General features: G+C 38.7%; 1 protein-coding gene across 2 annotated transcripts in view; it reads left to right on the plus strand.

Moving 5' to 3' along the window:
• LOC145993953 (amine oxidase [flavin-containing] A-like) overlaps nt 1-18,759 on the plus strand; it is a 48,311-nt gene extending 29,552 nt beyond the window's left edge. For both annotated transcript variants that reach the window (XM_083129931.1, XM_083129932.1), the window contains exons 6-9: nt 2,194-2,314; nt 11,543-11,751; nt 15,692-15,901; nt 18,090-18,759. In XM_083129931.1, coding sequence (XP_082986057.1) covers nt 2,194-2,314; nt 11,543-11,751; nt 15,692-15,901; nt 18,090-18,356 — 807 coding nt within the window. In that variant the 3' untranslated portion in view covers nt 18,357-18,759. The remainder of the gene's footprint in view (nt 1-2,193; nt 2,315-11,542; nt 11,752-15,691; nt 15,902-18,089) is intronic.
• The last annotated feature ends 907 nt before the right edge of the window (nt 18,760-19,666 follow it).

The raw sequence follows: 19,666 nt of genomic DNA on the forward strand, positions 1-19,666 counted from the left end.
GATCTTTTCAATCATGAGGATGAATGATGAAATGGACGATGGACAACCACAATGATACATCCATGACTTGACCAGACTTTGAACTTAGGTCATTTGGGTTTGCAGTAGTTTGCCTCGATCTCCATGGAGACTGGTTATGCTGTTATTGTAATACCATGATCTGAATTTACATATTGGTGACACCAAAAACTTGTAGAAGCAGGCAAAGAGTGACAAAAGGGGGTTTACACAAATATTCCCAAAATTTCAAAAGTTCATGTACAGATGTCTAGCACATGAGTGATCAGTTGGTTCTGAACATTTTTGTCAACATAATGAGTGAAAAGAAATACAAAGTGTCACATAAATAAGCACACTTAAAAATATGAAGGGGTTATGGGTACTTGTAGCTCCCACAACTCCCTCTTTCAGAGGAAGGGAGTATTCTCCAATGCCCAGTGACATTGGTGGCTGAGTGCATTGAGTGGTTGACTTTCAATCTTGGCAACGTTGTTGTGTAATGTAATGCAAGAAACAGATTACTTTTTTGGCACTTGTGTTATTTTTTTGGTACAGCACTTATTAATTTTTTTTTGGCCAGTTATCTCTTCTATGATTTCACTAAGCTTACGATTTCACCTTAATTAAATACTCCCTTTTTAACAACACACACCAGAATTTGTGTTTCATATTCACTAGAATTGACGTTTAAAGAGTTCAAATCAGTGCATGTAAATTATACATTTAAAATCATGAGAAAAAATAACTGAGAAAGTAACTACCAGGTATCCAAAAAAGTTCATGCCCTATTTTGCAGTGAGAAATAAAGACCCTGTAATTTCTGGCAAATATGTTTTATTCAGCAAAATAAGCTCCTTCAGCTTCAATTACACGTTCTCAACGAGATACAAGCTTATAAATCCCACGTTTGTAAAAGTTCTGGTCCCTAGAAGCAAAAAATTGTCCTATGACCTGTGTGACATCATCTCGGTATCGGAACTGTTGCTCACGCAAATGGTTATCCATGGCCAAAAACAAGTGAAAGTCGGATGGGGAAATGTCCGGGGAGTAAGGAGGATGAGGTAAAATTTCCCAACCAAGGTTGCTTTCGCCGTATGAGGTCTAGCATTGTCTTGAAGAAGGATCACTCCTTTCCTGTTGACTAGTGCTGGCTGCTTCGGACGCAGTGCAGCTGCAACCCTTTGCAACTGGGACGAGTACACCTCGGATGTGATGGTTTTGCCATGCTCTAGCAATTCAAAGTGCACAACACCAGCGCTGGTCCACCAAACACAGAGCAGTACCTTCTGTTGATGAATGTTTTCTTTGGGGGTCAATGCAACAGAAACAGGGGACGACCAATGATGTTTTCTTTTGCGGTTACTGTATAACATCGTCACATGTCAATATCTGGTCCAGGAATGGGGCTTTCTTGTGGCGTGACAGCAATGATGCGCAAATGGTGAGCCGCTGGTGTTTGTTTTCCTCGGACAAAATGTGAGGAACCCACTTACTGAGCTTCCAAGTCTTCCCAAAGTTGTGCAGATGCAATCGAATGGTTTCCTCCGACACTCCAAACCCTTGTGCAAGTTCTTTGCACGTTTGCTGTGGATCACACTCGGTGGTCTCCTTCAGCAGGGCTTCGTCGATAGTGGCGGGGCGTCCAGCTCGAGGCTTGTCCTGGAAACTCTCATTGCCCGATGCAAATCGACCGAACCACTTTTGCGCTGTGCGCTCACTCACTGATGCCTCTCCAAACGCAGAGCATATCTTTCGAGCAGAGGCTGCAGCATTGCTGCCCAATTTGAACTCATACAGTAAACACGGCCATAAAACGTCCTTTGACACTGGCATGTTCCCTTCAGGATTGTAGTTCCTACAGACCTGCTGTCTATGGGACCGACACGCCTCCCAACTCTGCACTGACTGATGGTTGCTGGGAATGTAAACTTCTGACGTCATCCAGATAGGGTTGCATGCCGTTTGACTTTCACTTTTCGTTCCAGCGGCACAAACGTTTTTGGATACCTGGTACTTGCTGGAATTATTAGGCTAAGACATGAGATATTTTGAAGAAATGCCAGAACAGTACAACAGCTATGAGCTGATAGTCACTGCCTAGATATTAAGTGGTCCCACCCCATTCTACGTTTGTGTAAATTTGAAGATAACATAATTGTAAGGTATTAATGTATTTTTCCCTTCTATTTTCAGATGAAAATACACTTTGATCCGCCATTACCTCCACTGAGACACCAACTATTGCAACGATCACCAATGGGAAATGTGATGAAATGCTTGGTATTTTATGAAAGAGCCTTTTGGAAAGAGAAAGGTACTCATTAATTGCATATTTGGTTTATTTATCCTTTTGATATTTAAAATGTAATAGGTATGTGCCAGCTGTTAAATCTTGCAGGTGTTACTCATGCATCTGGTTCTGCTACCAAATCCATTAATTTGGAATTAATTGATGTATCATTTCAGTTTTTCATGAAATGTTTGATGTACGGATCAGACCATATAAATTGGTCAATTTTATTTTTGTAGTTTATCAATTTCAGCAAAAAAAATCATCTTGGTGTATCATTATTAAGGGCTGTCATGTAGCCAAATGGTTATCACTCCTGCCTTTGGTGCAAGTGGGCCTGGGTTCCTTTCCTGGCAGTGTTGACCCAACATGGTGAGGGCTTTAGAAGAAGGAGAAGCAGACTGCTGTCTCGAAGGACAGAAAACAGCAGCAATGGGATGAGACCAGGGACGTCGTTAGAGGGGGGCACGGGGGGCACTGGCCCCCGCAAACGCCCACGTGGCCCCAGCAAATGTTTCTGTATTTTACTGGAAATTTTAATTTGATGGCAAATATTGCAAAAGTGTTCTTCAGTAAATTTTGCTTACAGTTTGAAACACTGCTTCCAAATTTCCCGTGGCATGAACGCCAAAGCAAGACTTGTACTCATTTTTCTACTTCTTACCTGTCGAAAACAGATGCAACGCAGGAGCCCGTCCCGTTAAGGGAATTCGGAGGTCTTTTGAAAATGTACTTTTCATCCCTGCCAGGTCAAAATTCGTCCGATTGACTGGTAAGCGGTAACAAATGTCCCTCGGGATCGACGTTACTCCTTCCGGACCTCTTTGGAAACAATTTTCATTCCTGTCTCAGATTACGGAGACAGTCATAGTGCGGTGCGTGATAGATGTATGTTGCAAGATAAAACTTCAGGAGGAGGGGAATTTCCTCTAACACATGGCTATAATTAAGAATAAGCCAACCCTCATTCATGAAAGATAACGAGGTATGTACTAAATTATTAACAATGATCTACACGCTTTAGATACATTAGCTTTTCAAATTCTAAAGTGGTTTCTGTTATCATTTGCATAATTACTCAAGGAAAATGGCAGAGTGGTTAGCACATCGCGCTACGACGGCAGGAGTCCTGCGTTCGAATCCTGGCTTGAGCATGGCTGTTTGTGAGTGTTCATTCATCAATTTAATCATATCATCACTCATCCTCATCTTCGCAAATTCGCCAAAAGTGGCACAAAAAGCGAAGTAAAATAAAGCAAGTCAACCAATCATTTCTCACAGAAGCGGAAATCTTCTTCCCATGGGGTAGTGTACTCAACTTGTGCAATTTCGAGAGAACGTTTTCTAATTCCATTTCTAGGTTAGTTATTTTTCGTTGCTTTTCGTTAATCGCGGCGGTTACGATGAATGATGAACTGAAGAAATGGTGATGGGACAAGCATAGTACACCCATACCTAACCAGAGTTAGAGCCTGGGGCATCTGGTTTCATAACGTATTACGCTTACATGTCAGAAGCGGAATTTTGTAAAAACTCTAGAAGTGGGCTGAAGGAAAGTAGCATCTCTGGGTGCATAAAAAAACCACGTTCGGCTCACGCATAAAAATTAAATTAGCCAATAACTGTGCGAAATCTGTTATATCCAGGGCCATCAAATATTTAGTTCTGCAGTCACAAACAATATTATTTTTTAAGAAATTATACCATAAACGTATGTAAAATTTATTGTCAAGCGTCATCATTCTTGAAGTTCACAACCAGTTGGAAAACAGACAGGGACCTCCCTGAAAGTAGTGGGTAACACGATCACCTCAAAATTAAAGGTGCTAGGTTCGATTCTGGTATAAACTATATATATGACATGTTAAGCTGAGGATTTATTGGAGTTATATTACCATATTACAGATCCATCACCCTAGCATACAAGTTCCAGGGTGAAAGAAAGAGGAAGGGAAGTCTGTAGTTCCGATGTTTCAGTTATCTTGGCGCAAGTATACACCGCTCAAGGCTTATGTCGGCGCTTATGTTACATTATGAAAACTGAAATAAAAGACAAGACAACATCCACTTCTATAAAATTCTACTCTCAATACCAACATGGTTATTAATATTGCGTAATTATTATTTTTTATTACACACATACACACATGTGTGCGCTTGCGGTATCCCAGTTAACACCAATATTATTTATAATAGGGAGTGATGTTTGCGGAGGGTGCTCAAGTATCAACCTTTCTTCCACGTAGTATACCGTGGACTACATTGCTGCAGATTAATGAGGCTCCGGCATGTGGACCCACAGCCAGTGTAATCCTATGACGGGTTCTGTTTTGTCTTGTCAATGTTCCTTCGTGATTGTCCTTTCATCTTATCATCATCCGTCCTCAACGCCACGATTAAAGCCAGTTTTGAAAACTAGATATTATCGTAGGAATAAAAGGGGAGGATAACAATGAAGCAAAACAGTAAATGTATCCACAATACATCCTGCGTACGATGGTGAGTGGCATGCGTGTGTATATGAGAGTTGATTTTAATTTAACAACGTCTGTCTGTCTCTCATTCTCTCTATCTCACTCTCTCATATATATATATATTGAATAATTTATTTTATTTTACTTCGCGTTTTGTGCCTCTTTGCTAATTTGCGAAGATGGGGATGAGTGATGAAATTGATGAATGGACATTCACAAACAACCATGCCCGAGCGGGATTCGAACCCGGGACCCCTGGCATCGCAGCGCGATGTGCTAACCACTCAGCCACAGGGTCCGGCATATATATATATATGTATATATATATATCCATACATATATACCCACATACATACATAATGTTGGTTGTTGTTAAATTTCTTAATGGTTTGATCGATGAATTTCTGACATTTGGGCCCCCCCAAACTGATGAACCTAGCTATGTCCCTGGATGAGACAGTGGAAAAGCTACTTCGCAAGCCCTGGTCCTTAGAGGGCAGGGCCACCGTTAGGAGTGTGCGACGTGTACCACCGCACAGGGTCTTGCGCTTCCAAATCAGTTATTTGTTCATTTTTTGTGCAAGTGCGATTGCATTCGAATAGAAGGAAGGAAAACATAATAGTTGTGAAAAATTTCGTCATAATAAAGTTGTATTTCTGGTAACAGACAACTCTGTCTTCTCTTGTCAAGCCACCAGTGAAAATTCGCCGACAAGGAACAACGATACATTTGTGACTTCAAATTTCCCTGATTTCCTGCCTAATGTTCTGCTGAGGACAGGCATCATAAAATGGCTACTTGTCTGGAAACTGAGGGACAACAAATTGGAGGGGATGCCATTCTGCGAAAAGACGAAAACAAGAGTCGGCATCAAAGCCTTGAAGGATCACTGGGTTCTTTACTACAACCCCTCGTGTTTACAACAGCACACGGGTGTCTTTAACAGCAAGATGAAACGTATACTGAGTGTCTGATACTCCGTTAGTGCAAAACACGTAAAGCTCTTGTTTTCGAGAATAATGAGTACGGGTACGGATTTGTAGTCAGCAAAAACCTCTGAATCAAGTAGGAAAATAGGCACTCAAAGGATAAAAAATGCATTTCTCTGTTTTTTTGTTTGATTGTGGTGACGATGATGAATGGTGGTTAGATGAAATTAGGAGAAAGTTACTTTATATTAAATAAATTAACTTAAGCATCCCTATTATTGTAAAGAGGGCTCCCGCGAAGTCTACTGGTTAGCGCTTTAGATTTTGGTGTGAGTGGTCCCGGGTTCGATTCCCAGTACAAACTTAAAATGTCGGTGTTAACCCAGCATCGTGAGAACAATTAAGGGGCTACTTGAAAAGAAGCAGTAGCGGGCTCCAGTCTCGAAAGCCAAAAAATAGCGGCGATGGGAGGATTCGATGCGCTCACCACAAGTCACACAAAGAAAAGCTGATTGGCAGGCTGTGCCCTAAGGTGGCTCTTCCGACACGGAGTTGTTTGTAGCAGCATTACTGTAAAGAATTTCGAAATTATAGATAAGTGCAATTCCTTTGCTTCACTCTTATCATCCGATTTTTTAATTCCTACTATTCAAGTATCTAATTCTCAAAATATGCACTCACTCGAATCCTAGCGTGGGCTTAGATGTTCCTTTGCGAGTGTCCCTTCTTCAATTTTATATAAACGTCATTCATGCTAATCGTTACGATTTAACTAAAGAGGCAGAAGAGTGACGTAAAATAAGAAACATAGGCATAAACATAGTTTTAGAACAGTCCCATTGCTGGCACAATCAATAATTTGCCTGTCACTTTTATGCACTGAAGTGTGACTGCAGTATTTAAGCAAACCTTGTTTACAAGAATTTATTTTCATTTTAGCTTTTCTGCATGTATAGTAATTTCCCGAATTTTTAGGCAAGCAATTTGCAACACAGGATTAGCGTTAATCTTTAGTCCCTTATTTGGTGATATTCCAAGCACTTCAGATTGTAAATAGTGCTTGTAAAACAATGAACGGCAAATTTGTCTTCTCAATAATTTTTTGAAACTTCTTGTTGGAAGGAAACATGAAAAACAATATCAGTTTTTTAATATTGCGTTTCATTGTACCTGACAGTATTCATGTCTCAAACTTAGATGGGAAATGAGAATCCTACAAAAATAAATCATAAGAAAAACCCGAAAAAAAAAACAAAAATTACACAAGATTATTTCACTTTTTTATCAGGGGTGTACTGTGTTTTCTTCTGCGGCCTTCTCTCCCTCTGACATCAAACTTTACAACTCCATCCATTTGCAAAAAGGGGCTTCAGAGCAGAGCAGGTGGTGTACAGGTCAAAGCACCTTGGGTCGGTATATTGCCCCCACAGATGAAATAGAAGTAAAGATCTGGAGATATTAGTACTTTATTTTTATTGTCTCTCAAACCCTCCCAGAAAAGGAACATTTCCAGATTTTACAACCATGCCGAAGTGTCAACAAATTTCAAGTCATTCTTGTTTCAAACAAGTTGTTTGACACAGTAGTATGTGGAGGTGTTTAGAATTGCGATTATAGGAATGTCTAGGGAATGGGACAAATTTTGTAAATTTGAATCTGGCTGGATTCTATATAATAATAATAATAATAATAATAATAATAATAAAGGATGCGTTTTTAAAAAGTCAGAAGGGTGCCTTCGAGAAATTTTTGCTGCCTGCAAATACAGTTTCCATTTCAAATTTCGCCACGATAAACGGAAATATGTAAATACACTTGACGTCAAGAGTTTTATTGTTAGTGTTGATTGTGGTGTTACGGAGTGTGTTCGTGATATAGTCCAAGTTGTGTGTACCAGTGGCGGCGGTGACCTTAAATGTAGCTTGTCTGTGAACCAGGTGCCAAATACAGGAACTATTTACGAGAAGGAGTATGTTTCATGTTCATCTTCTGAGCCAGATGGCAGATTGCCTCTGCTTTTAGATCCAGGTGAGTGGCCGTCCATTTTAAACAGTTCCGAATTTGATTCAATCATTCAAACCCTAATCGCAACATAAATCATGATTACCCAATTAATGGTGATAATCAACACTTTTCACCTGGACATTATAAGCGTGTTATGCAAAATGGGGAAAGGGTCGGCGGAAGGTGGTTGGTGTAAAGAGGAAAGTTAAGATTTTCTGTTTTTGTTGTAAGCTATTTGGGTACAAGGGTGGGGGGTATGCTGGCAAATAAAGGCTTCGATGATTGGGGGCATTTATCTATCGACTACAAAACCATGAAATATCAGAAAGTCACATTTAATGCCTTGAAAAATGAACCAAATGTGAACTTAGACTGCAGAAAAACATAACTATTGATGAGCAACAGGGTCTGTTGATTTCAGAGTAAAAGTAGCATTAGCGTGAGGTCTTGACTGTATGTCATTAAATATTTGGCAGAGAATCAACGTGCAATAAGGGGCCTCGGACATAAAACTATTCGCGGCTCATATAATTATTTTTTTTTCTTCAATTTTTGTTCCTTAGTGTGAAGTACAGGTGTCCTTCAAAATCATAATGTAAACACTATTAAGTTACATTTTCATTTCGTTTTCATTCTGATGTATACGGCCTCCTCGATGGCGCAGTGGTAGCATCGTTGCCTTGTAATCAAGGGGTCCCGGGTTCGATACACGGTAGAGGCACATAGTGGTTCGGATCCCACTTTAAACTGTAGGTCCAGTCCTGATTAGCATTACTGTGCATAAAGTGGACTTAAACAGCAAATCAATAAATCAACAATAAACAATCAAATCATTCTGATGTACGTTGTTGCCTTATAATCAAGGGGTCTCAGGTTTGATGCTAGGTGGAGGCACGTGGCACATTGGTTTGGATCCCACTTTAAACTGTAGGTCCAGTACCTATTAGCTTTTCTGGGCATAAAGTGGACTTAAAACAATAAATAAATACATCTATCAATCTGATGTACCCCTAGTATGACGTTCATTATATTTAATTGCAAAAACTGGAATGTTCAATATCATATTGTTACTTTAACTGAAAAGTAGCAATATTTAATCATATCCAATAACATAATTGTTTTCTTTACTTTTCATTGAATTTGCATTGTTTCCATAAAAATAATATTTTCAAATATTTCATTCTATAAGTAAACAAACAATATATGTTAAGTATTTTTGATACAAATATTTGGAACACAATCTTTACGTAGTAGCTACTTTCCTTATGATTTTAATAATTTTAGATATGTTTAAGTATGTCAAAATAAGACACGAATGCAGGCTACATCAGATAAGTTACTTAATTGGGAGCAACAGTATCCTATAAACTCGTAAAAAAAATGAACACAAACTATTATTTTTATCTAGCACGGTATCCCCTGGAGCGCGGGCACTCAGGCAAGTGCCTGAGTTGCCACCCCTTAAGACCGGCTCTGGCTGTCATGATCCCCTTTCCGTATTTAGTGCATTTTCTGGCAGATGAAATAAATACCAGCAAGGAGGATAAATCTACAGTACATGGCTGCGAACACACAGGATACCATATTTCTTTTCTAGGAATTGTATTGCTAAAACAGAAAAAGTCATGAAGAAAAGTTGGTTACCAAATTATAAATTTTATTGGTGCTAAACGGCGATACTGCGAACGCGCACTCGTGCTTAACAATAGGTAATAATTACACAATTCTAAGAACCAGGTTGGCGTTAGAGAAGAATTTTACGAGAAATGGATGTTATCAATATTTTAACATTACATAATACAAGGTCCTCGTGGATATAGTTCTGACAGGGTCTCGCATTCCCTAACGGTAGCCCTGTTAGAGGGTCATTGCTAGGGTGACCAGACACATACATTTAAAAAAGAGGACAGAGCATGGTGAAAAAGGAGGACAAAGTCATAAAAAAGAGGACATCGCAAAAAATGGCTATACATTTGCCATTACTCATAATTTAATCAATATACAAAAATCTTACCAACATTTTGCTCACAGATGCTTTTCAGAAGATCTCTCAAAGAAAGCAATCTCCTAATCTGTTATTTAAAAAATGACAAAGAATATCTATAATTTGAAGCACCGAATTTTACTTCTTTTCTAATTCTTGGATATTAGACAGAAATATCTTCGGCCTGGGCACGAGTGTTCTTTGTGAGTGATTTGTGATTTGATTTGCTTTATTTTACTTCGCTTTTTGTGCAACTTTTGGCTAATTTGCGAAGATGGGGATGAGTGATAATATGATGAAATTGATGAATGGACACTCACAAATATCCATGCCCAGGCCAGGATTCGAACCCGGGACCCCTGGCGATGTGCTAACCACTCCGCCACAGGGGCCGGCTTCTTTGTGAGTGTCCTTCATCAAAATCATCATATCATCGCTCATAACCATCTTCGCGATTAGCCAAAAGTGGCAGAAGAGTGAAGTAAAATAAACCAAATCAATCAACTGAAAAGGAACTGCACAGACTACATGCGTTCCAGCAGTCTCAGCGCTTAATACTAATGACTGGGGTGCGGAAATTTGCCTATTTGCCTTTTTTATTCCTTTGTAGTAAAACATAGACTTTTATGTTTAAACATTAAAGTTCATTTCATGAAGTTTCTGTTCAGAAAACACATTTTTATAGTGCCTATAAATTCCTATTTTGATGGTTACTGCCTATTTTGCTTAATCGTGGCAAAAAATGGAGATTCTGCAATTTTTGCATACTTAAGCTTTTTTATGTGCCTTTGGCTTTCCCTATATTGAAAGATGTAAGGCTTTGTTGATGTTGTACTGACTGAAATCTGGAATTCGCCAGATTTGATGGTCTGAATTGGAACATTGTTTTAAATATCATTTTTGGTACAATGGTGCAAATTGTTTTTTCATCGTTTGGTCAAATTCGCACAGTCGTTAGCATAAGCTCTTTTTGTGAGAATTACTTTTAATGACGATTTCCCGCAAATGTGAATTTCAATCAAAAGAGTACTGTAGTATGTTAATCGTTCGTGCACTTTTATGTATAAACTGAAGTGCTAATACAGTATAACTGTGCATTGTAAGAAGAAAATTTAAATAAGTTCACATCCATTGCCTATTTTAATGTCTTTTTTTAATTTTAGGGTGCCTTTTCTTAGTTTATGGTGCCTTTTTAAGTGCCTATTTTCATAATTTAGGAGCCTATTTCAAGGGGTTTTAGTGCCTTAAATACGCGTCCTACTAATGACTCTGTCGGGAAAGTGATCGTATTGAGCTCCCAGATGGTAGGTGAGCATTGCTTGAATACTTAACGCGCCCCGAGTGAAGCATTCTCTATGCAGCACATATGCTATGGTCAATGCTATACTCTTTCCAAAAAAGGAGGACATTTACAGATTTCTAAAAAATCCGCCCGGACCCCGGACAGACACCTAAAAAGGAGGACATGTCCGGATAAAAGAGGACGTCTGGTCACCCTAGTCATTGCACCATGAAGCTTAGTTTTTAGTTGTTTAGTTTGGATTGATGTTCTTTTCTTTTACTTTCTTGCCACATTTGGCTAATCAACTGATATGGGGATTAGTGATAACAAGATAGTATTGATAAAACAACAATCACATGGACAAGACAAAGAGGCTTATGCTGGCAATGAATTAAGATGCCAGAACCTCGTCAGTCTGCAACAAAGCAGTCGAGGGTGTACTCTGTGGAGGAGTTGACATTTGGATGTCTTCAAAAAGGTTCACCCCTTTCACGCCAGCACCAACTGGAATCACTTAAGATGGTCTCAACATAGTTCTACTAAATACATTCTATGAAGGTGTAAAATTTTTCTTCCAGGTTACAATGGTTTTGCTACGTGCTGTGATGGAATTGAGGTCATATATAATGCTGCAGAGGACATCAAACCAGGTGTGAACGTTGCTGGTGTCATCTGTTTCGTTGGTTGTGAAAAAGCTCTTCAGTTAAGTACATTAAGTGAGAACCAGAGGAGGCAGGTTGTGTGCAGAACGTTAGCCAAGATTTACAAGTCTAATGAAGCTTTAAAGGTACGCTTCAAGATTATTGAAAGTTCATTTAATTTGTTTTTCTACACAAGCCAAACTCACTAAATGTATTCTAGTCCACTTTTTAGAAATATCAAATGCTCTTAACATAGTTTAACGTACACTTCACCAAAAGTTATCTTAGCACCCTGAAATATTTATATGTCCAGAAATCGTTAATGTGGCAAAGTTGCTCTTTAGTACCACCAGAGAGAGTAGTCAACTTTACTACACGAAAAATGAGTTTTTTTTCAAATAACATACAGAGTATTTTTATAATGTATTTCCCAAGTTAGAAGTATAAATAATATGTAATAAACACAGTCATTTATATTCATTCATGTTCTATACGTAGCTTCAGGCCCGTAGCTAGAATTGATCTCCAGGGGGACCCACGGGTTATTGGGGGGGGGGGCTTTGTACACCAAGTCCAGTTTTCAAACGTTTTAACAGTATTAAATGAAGGTAAATTGGGGGTGGGGGCATTATGTTGTTATAAAACATAAAATTTAGAAATATCATGCAAATACTACACTTTTTCTATATCTTCTAAAACATCTATTGAAGTGTTCATTGACTGCTACTGACGCCATCCCTTAATACACACTATACTATTTTTGATGATACAGGTATTTATATAGAACATGTAGAAATGTACAACATTCACTTCAATCATAGTGCCTACCATACCCCGGCCGAAGCAATAGAACTCTTCTTCGTTCCCAAAACTATGGATCTGTTGGCATTTGACATAGCTGTGGAAGGAATGTGGATGATGACGTTACAGTCCCAGATATTTGTCAAATGAAAGGCTGCAACAGGGGCAGGGAAGTTACAGATAAAGAAGTTCCCCTATGAAAGAACTTTCTGAAGTCTAGAGAATCTTCTAAACCCTTGCCGCACCTTAGACTTCTGCTCACAAACAAGATGAACAAATCTAATAGCTGCTGTTCGTGTTCTGTGAATTTATCCCTCGCGAACTTGTGAACAAAATAATATATGCTGTCAACATTTTCACTCTTCACATCTAAGAAATTAGAATACAAAACAGTTTACTTAATGTCAAGGGGGCTGGTGGCAGTGCCAGGGGGGCTCAGCCCCCCTGGCCCCTGCCTGGCTACGGGCCTGCGTAACTTTCATGATTTTGAATGATACTTATCTGCAACGCAGAGTCACCTGTTGTGCTGCAAGAAAACACGTCATCCAAGAATAAATGAAAATGTGTGTAGTTGACAAACAATTTTTCTAATGCCCAAAACACTGCATTTACTTTCATTATTGGAATACCAATGGGGTACATTTTGGACCCCAGACACAAAAAACATTTTTTTTCATAGCAAATTTTCGAGAAAGGTCACCTTTTACTGCTTGTCATTTACATTAAACCAAAAAATTCAGCTACAAAATAATCCGTTTCGGAACTAAAAACCAGATAAAATACAGCAAATATATGCATGAGGTACAAAATGTACTCCTTTGGTATTCCGAGGGTTATTTAGAAAGTGGATAAATTTTGGTTAGGTCTAAGCTGATACCAGCAGATATCAGTATCAGATACCAGGCAATTATCTTTTCTGCCAGTTTGGTCTTTTACACGGTCAGCAAAAATGCCACACATCACTTTTGCAGAGTCTAATTACACTGGAAATTATACAAAATCCAAAGTTTCCATTTATTATGCACCAATATTGAGTGGAAAAACTGTAGTTTGTGATTACACAGGCCCGTAGCTAGAATTGATCTCCAGGGGGGCTTTGTAAATCAAGTCCAATTTTCAAAAGTTTAAAAGTATTAAATGATGGTAAATTATGTGTGGGGGTCATTAAGTTATATGAATTTTAGAAATATCATAAAAATATTACATTTTTTATATCTTTTAAAACATCATTTTTTTGAAGTGTTAACTGCTACTGACATGATCCCTCACTACACATCTCATCGTACTTTTGATGATACAGAAATTTATATTACACAAGAATGTGAATTTGAATTAAATTTTTTTGGGTGCTTTAGCACAGGCTATTTTGCACCCATCACACTATACGGGGCCCAGCCCCTTATCATAACAAAAATAAAAGCATGTCTGAAAACTAAAATTTCCTTACCTTGGTTAACAGCTGAGTCTAAAAAGGGTGTTCAGCACAAGTAAGGACAAAACACAGGACAACACAAACAAAATTATACTGGCCATGGGGCCAGTCGCCAGAGCCTCATTAGTCTGCAGTCCAGGGTGTACTATGTGGAAGTGAGGTTGACTATTGGGTGCACTAAGTGGAAGGAGCACCCCTTACACCCCTAATATCACACAATAAAAAATGCACAATATTCAATAATAGTGCCTACAATACATTCCACCCCCTGCGGAAGCAATGAAACTCCCCTTCCTTTCCAAAACATGGCAGCTGTTAACCTTTGATGCAGATGCGAAGGGAATTTGCATGATGACATCAAAGTCACAGATTTCTGTCTAAACAGGAGGTCGCAACGGGGGCAGAAGAACAAATGTATTAGTTGTTGTTCATGTTCTGTGAATTTATCCCTCACGAAAGTTGAGCAAAAATAATAAATGCTGCCTAATATCAAGGGGCAGAAGGTAGTTCCAGGAAGGGGGGGGGGGCTCAGTCCACCCTGGCTCCTGCCTGTGATTACATAAGAGGTATTTTAATATTCTGATGTGATTATGAATTTTTTAAGCAAAGCTGTGATAAATGGATTATTATAATTAGAATGGAATATTTAAACATTAATAATTTCCGAAATCTTAAAAAGGGCTAAATACGTTAATTTTGGATGGCAAATTGCAGTACTCAAATTTAAGACTTGTAAGTATAGGCCAAGAGGCTGAAACATACCTGCTTGAATAAAGACAATTATTACGTGGGTAGTTCAATATATAAGTTTCCGTATGCTGTAAAAATTTTATTTTTAAGATACATTAGAAAACTATACATACATGTGTAGGAGGATCCTTCCTCACTTCTCCACATAATCCCCATAGAGATTCAGGCATTTGTCCCACCGTTGCACCAATTTGTCCATACCATTTGCAAGAAAATCAGGGCTCTGGCCATTGAGCACTATTCTCACATTGCGATTCACTTCTTCATCTGTTTCGAAACGGTAACCTTGCAATTCAGACTTTAACACTGGGAAAAGATTGAAATCACTTGGTGCTAAATCGGGGCTGTATGGAGGGTGGGGCAGCCATTCCCACCCCAATTCTTCAATTTTGTGTTGTGCTTGCACTGCTGAGTGGGGGTGAGCGTTATCGTCAATAAGAATGACACCAGCTGACAGGAGACCTGGTCCCTTATGTCGAATTGCATTTTTCAGTTTATCCAATGTTTGACAATAACGGTCAGCATTAATTGTTCTTCCTCGTTCCAAAAAGTGCATAAGCAGAACCCCCTTAGCATCCCAGAAAATGGTCACAAGCACCTTCCCAGCTGATCGATCCGTCTTGAACTTCTTCACAGGAGACTGTTTGTGCTTCCACTCCATGGATGTTCTCGCGAATTCGGGAGTGTAATGATGGACAAATGTCTCATCCCCTGTCACAACACGCGTGCACCATCCTTGCTTCTGAACTCCTTATGACGTGAGCCCACGTTTTCCGAACAAGCATTTACTTTTTGCCCTTGAGCGCATGCGCCTTCACGTCCGATAACGAATCGATTGTTGTTTCTTGTAGACGAAGGATGGCGCTTGTCAACCATGTGCTTCTTTTTAATGGCATTGCTTTATACAATATTTTATAGCACAGGGAAACTTATATATTGAACGTCCCTAGTATTATGCACTGCTACTAGCTGTATAGTCACAGACATTTGTGGGTTGTAAAAAACTCACCGAATATCAATGGGATTGTTACAGAGTATCAGTGACTATACATTGATACCACTTTTAGGTCTATTTTTGCTATAAGGATAATTTTACCTTTCAGCCAATCTCTTATGTGGATAAAATGTGGGCAAGTGAGCAATACATTGGAGGTTGTTATACAGCTTTCTACGGACCAGGTGTACTTACACGTTACGGGCCAGCCATCCGAGCACCAATAGGACGCATGTTCCTGGCTGGAACTGAAACAGCCACGGAATGGACAGGCTACATGAATGGTGCAGTACAGGCTGGTGAACGGGCAGCTAGAGAGGTATGTAAGCTTTTGTCACTAGGATACACTAGTTCGGTTAAATGTGGATTGTTCTTAATAGGTGCAGAACCAGAGTCTTCCTAACCACCCAGATAAGGGTTGTGTGACATATACAGTGGAACCTCCATTTCATGTTTTTCAGGGGACCAAAGTGAAAGAACGTAAAACACGGGAAAATTTTATAGCATTTTGCCCTATTGGGACCATGAAGATTGAATATATAATGCAAGGATATGTAAAACCACGGTACATAAAATCTGGGTTCTACTGTACCATGCTCAGTATTATTGGTGGCTGAATAGTTTTGTGCCGTCTTGGTAGGAATATGTTGAGTGCTCAACTCATATTCTTGCATTAGGGTGACCAACTCTCCCACATTTCCCTGAAACTCCTGCATTAAGAGTTATTTGTTTTGGAACCTTCTAACTCCCGTATTGACATTCTACTTCTCCAGCATATTGCATTAACAGTGCAAAATTTTAATTAAATACTTTATGAGTTTCACGAGTCATACAAAACTTTGACTGCAAGTTCTTGCACATTTAGCATTCGGCGGGTGTGATTGTGAATGTGGTAAAAACAGGAAATGTAGAACAAAGATGGGTGAAAACTTAGTAAGATCTTAAGACTCTGTTTTGAGCATCCCAGGCTCAAATGACCACACTGAAATAATTTTTTCACTGATGAGTAATAAATGGACTGACCAGAGAAATCAAAGTAGCTTAGAATTAATTAAGTCAGAACTAATGGTAGCAATTAATTACGAGTATAGTTATAAAGAGTTTTTGAAATTTGCACATGATAAAAAAATGCTTGGTACTGCAATATCAGTGGACGAATACATCTAGGTTAGGACTAAGACACATGCAAATTTGTAAATTTTTATTCTTCATTGTGGTCTGTATATTATATATAAATTCTCTTGTTCAATATTATCCAATTCATGGAAACTGGTTGGAGTCGTTAAAAAAGTGCACAATTTGTCGCAATTACATCTCCCTGAAATTCAATGATTAAAGCTGAAAATCTTCCTTAAATTAATGGTTAAAAGTTCGTCACCCTATCTTGCATTGAAAGTTGATTTGAGTCTCAGCCTGGACATATGTTTCTTTGTGTGAAGAGACAGATGCAAAGGAATGCCTCTACTCAGGAACTTTCAATGACAAGATTGTGAAATGACCATGCAATGCTCTCGTCTGCCAAGGTGACTTTAGGTGTAATCAAAGCCCATCATCCTCAATAAGTATATAAAGAGAACATTTTAGAAATCCTAAATATTGTTGTTTCACAAACTAATAAAAGGTTAACCAGACTTCCCAACTAAATAATAATTTAATTGAAAACTATGTGATTTGCTTCCTTTGACTGCACTTGGTTTATAACTAACTAACTCTCTAGCCTTCTTAAACCCGAAGGTTCATGGCTGCAGCAACACAGGCCTTCCATCTTTCCCTATCTTGAGCAAGTTCTATATACTCTTTTCCATCTCAACGTTGTCCCTCCATCTTCATCTTGGCCTTCCTACAGGTCTCTTACCATCAGGTTTCCCAACAAGAATCCTGTAAACTCCTCTTTCCTCTCCCATTCGTGCCACATGGCCTGCCCACCTAAGTCTTCTTGATTTAATTATTCTAATAATATCTGAACATGAATACAAATTATGTAGTTCTAAATTCTGTAACCTTCTCCACTCACCTGTCTCCTCATCCCTTTTAGGTCCAAATATTTTCCTAAGGATCTTATTTTCACTTGGTTTATGAAAGTCATTATTGGCAACAGTGTTTTATCTGTTTACGATTATAAATTTTATAAAAATTAAGTACCAAGCACAAAATGTGAGGGGGCTTTTAGATCAAAGTGACAAATGACAAGCAACATGGGGCCCATCCAGTCTGCAGTACAGACAACAGACAGACGGAGGCAACATGATGCACACTATTGAGAAAATGAACCAGTGTGAATGACATGCAAGGAACAAGTGACATATGCAGCTTGTTATACCACTTTGGAATGAAATGTTGCATTCATTTCAGTAGGTTTGTCTCGAAGTGATAAGCACCTAACTTGAGGGTTTGTTACTTCGGTCTGAAAGTTACCTAAGACATCATCTGATATTGAATTGTAAAGAATTTCATGAAAACAGTTTTGTGTTAATGAATGTGATGGTAATGTTTTCATTATTTTATAGGTGCTGTATGCTATGGGAGTTATAAGCAAGGAAGAGGTTCATGTTGAAGAACCTGAGTTTCCCGAAGTGCCTGCAGAGGAAATCAAACTTTCTCTGCTCGAGAGATATCAGCCATCTCTGAACACAGTTCTAATCATATCAAGCATTGTGTATTCAGTCATTCTTTACAGAAGGAGCAAAATCTTAAGATTCCATGTTCATGCCGTTAAGAACTTTTGCTGCCGCACTATGTTTCCAACGATGTGTCCTTTACGGAAATCTTTGTAACATATAACTTGTATCACATTTAGTTAGTTCATAAATAATATATTCTTTTGGCAGACAAATGCTGCAGCTCCGAATACAGTATTGTTTACCTATGGACATTATAACAGCGAGGTGATCCAGTTCCTTATGTAAAATGCACATATCCAGCTTTACCTGTATTATGTCAAATTAAAGAAAACATCAGTGTTTGTTGTTTTCATGAGAGCAGGTTTGCCTCTCACTGAAAACCAAAAATCTGTTGTTAATATGAAAACAACAGTGAGGATAGGCAAAGTAAAATATGTGCATCTTACACCCAAGAGACTATGGGTATGATTGGTGAGTAATGTTACTAATGTTGATTGGATTCACAAATTTGAAAAATATGCAAATAAAAACAAAGTTATTTCTTACCAAAAAATGGAAACTATTTTCTATTTTCGTGCTACTTTCATTCCAAAACTTATTATTTTTATTCCTATTTTGGATATTTTACTTTGCTTTTTACTTCTTGGGTTAATCACGACAATGCCGTACTAACTATTTCTTCATTTTGTGTGTTAATCTGAGTGATGTATGGATGGTTTTGCAGGAACCTTTAGTTCTAGGACTGCAAAGTGCATAATTTCAATTAATTTTGCAACAATATTGTTGGGAGAAATGGATTTTATGTGAAATTGTGAATCTTTTAACCTTTTGCCGCCCAAGCGTCTCGAACGAGATACACAAATGTAACCCTCACTGTCCCAAACATCTCGATCGAGACGCTGTGTAAAGGTCGTAGTTTTTACGTTATAACTTTTCTATTTTTGGCTAGAATTTCGATTTTTTTATATTGTTCCTAACACATGTATTTAACAGAAATGTTTTTTTGCATTTTTTTTTGTCTTCATGAAAATGGAGGGGGAAAGGCGGGGAAAGGGACTTCTCTTTTGCGCCTCTTTTCAAGGTCAAATTTTGCCGACAAAGGAACACCAGCTTTGTTGTTCTAAAGCAATGCTTTTCACTCCCGCCTGTGAACTGCTTTCGAAGGAAGCTTGTTTATCAGTATCCGATGTCAAAATGAAAGTTTTCCGTGAGGGGGTGGGGAAGGGGGAAGACTGGTTGCTGAATCTGGGTTGTGAGAATGGAATTTCGAAGCATGCTGAAGGAAACCTTTGTTTTTTAGCACAAGTGTCCACAAGTTGCGACAGGGGTTACCCTGCATTGTCTAAAAATAGAATTTCAAGCAGCTGCAAGAATCGGTGCTCATTTTTCACTGCGTTCTAGCTTTTCGTCCGTGAATGTTGTGCGTAGGTGTCGTTTTGTGCCCAAGTGCGAGGACATTTTTT

This window comes from Lepisma saccharinum, chromosome 10 (genome assembly GCF_977018435.1).
Source record: "Lepisma saccharinum chromosome 10, izLepSacc3.1, whole genome shotgun sequence".
Taxonomy (NCBI): Eukaryota; Metazoa; Arthropoda; class Insecta; order Zygentoma; family Lepismatidae; genus Lepisma; species Lepisma saccharinum.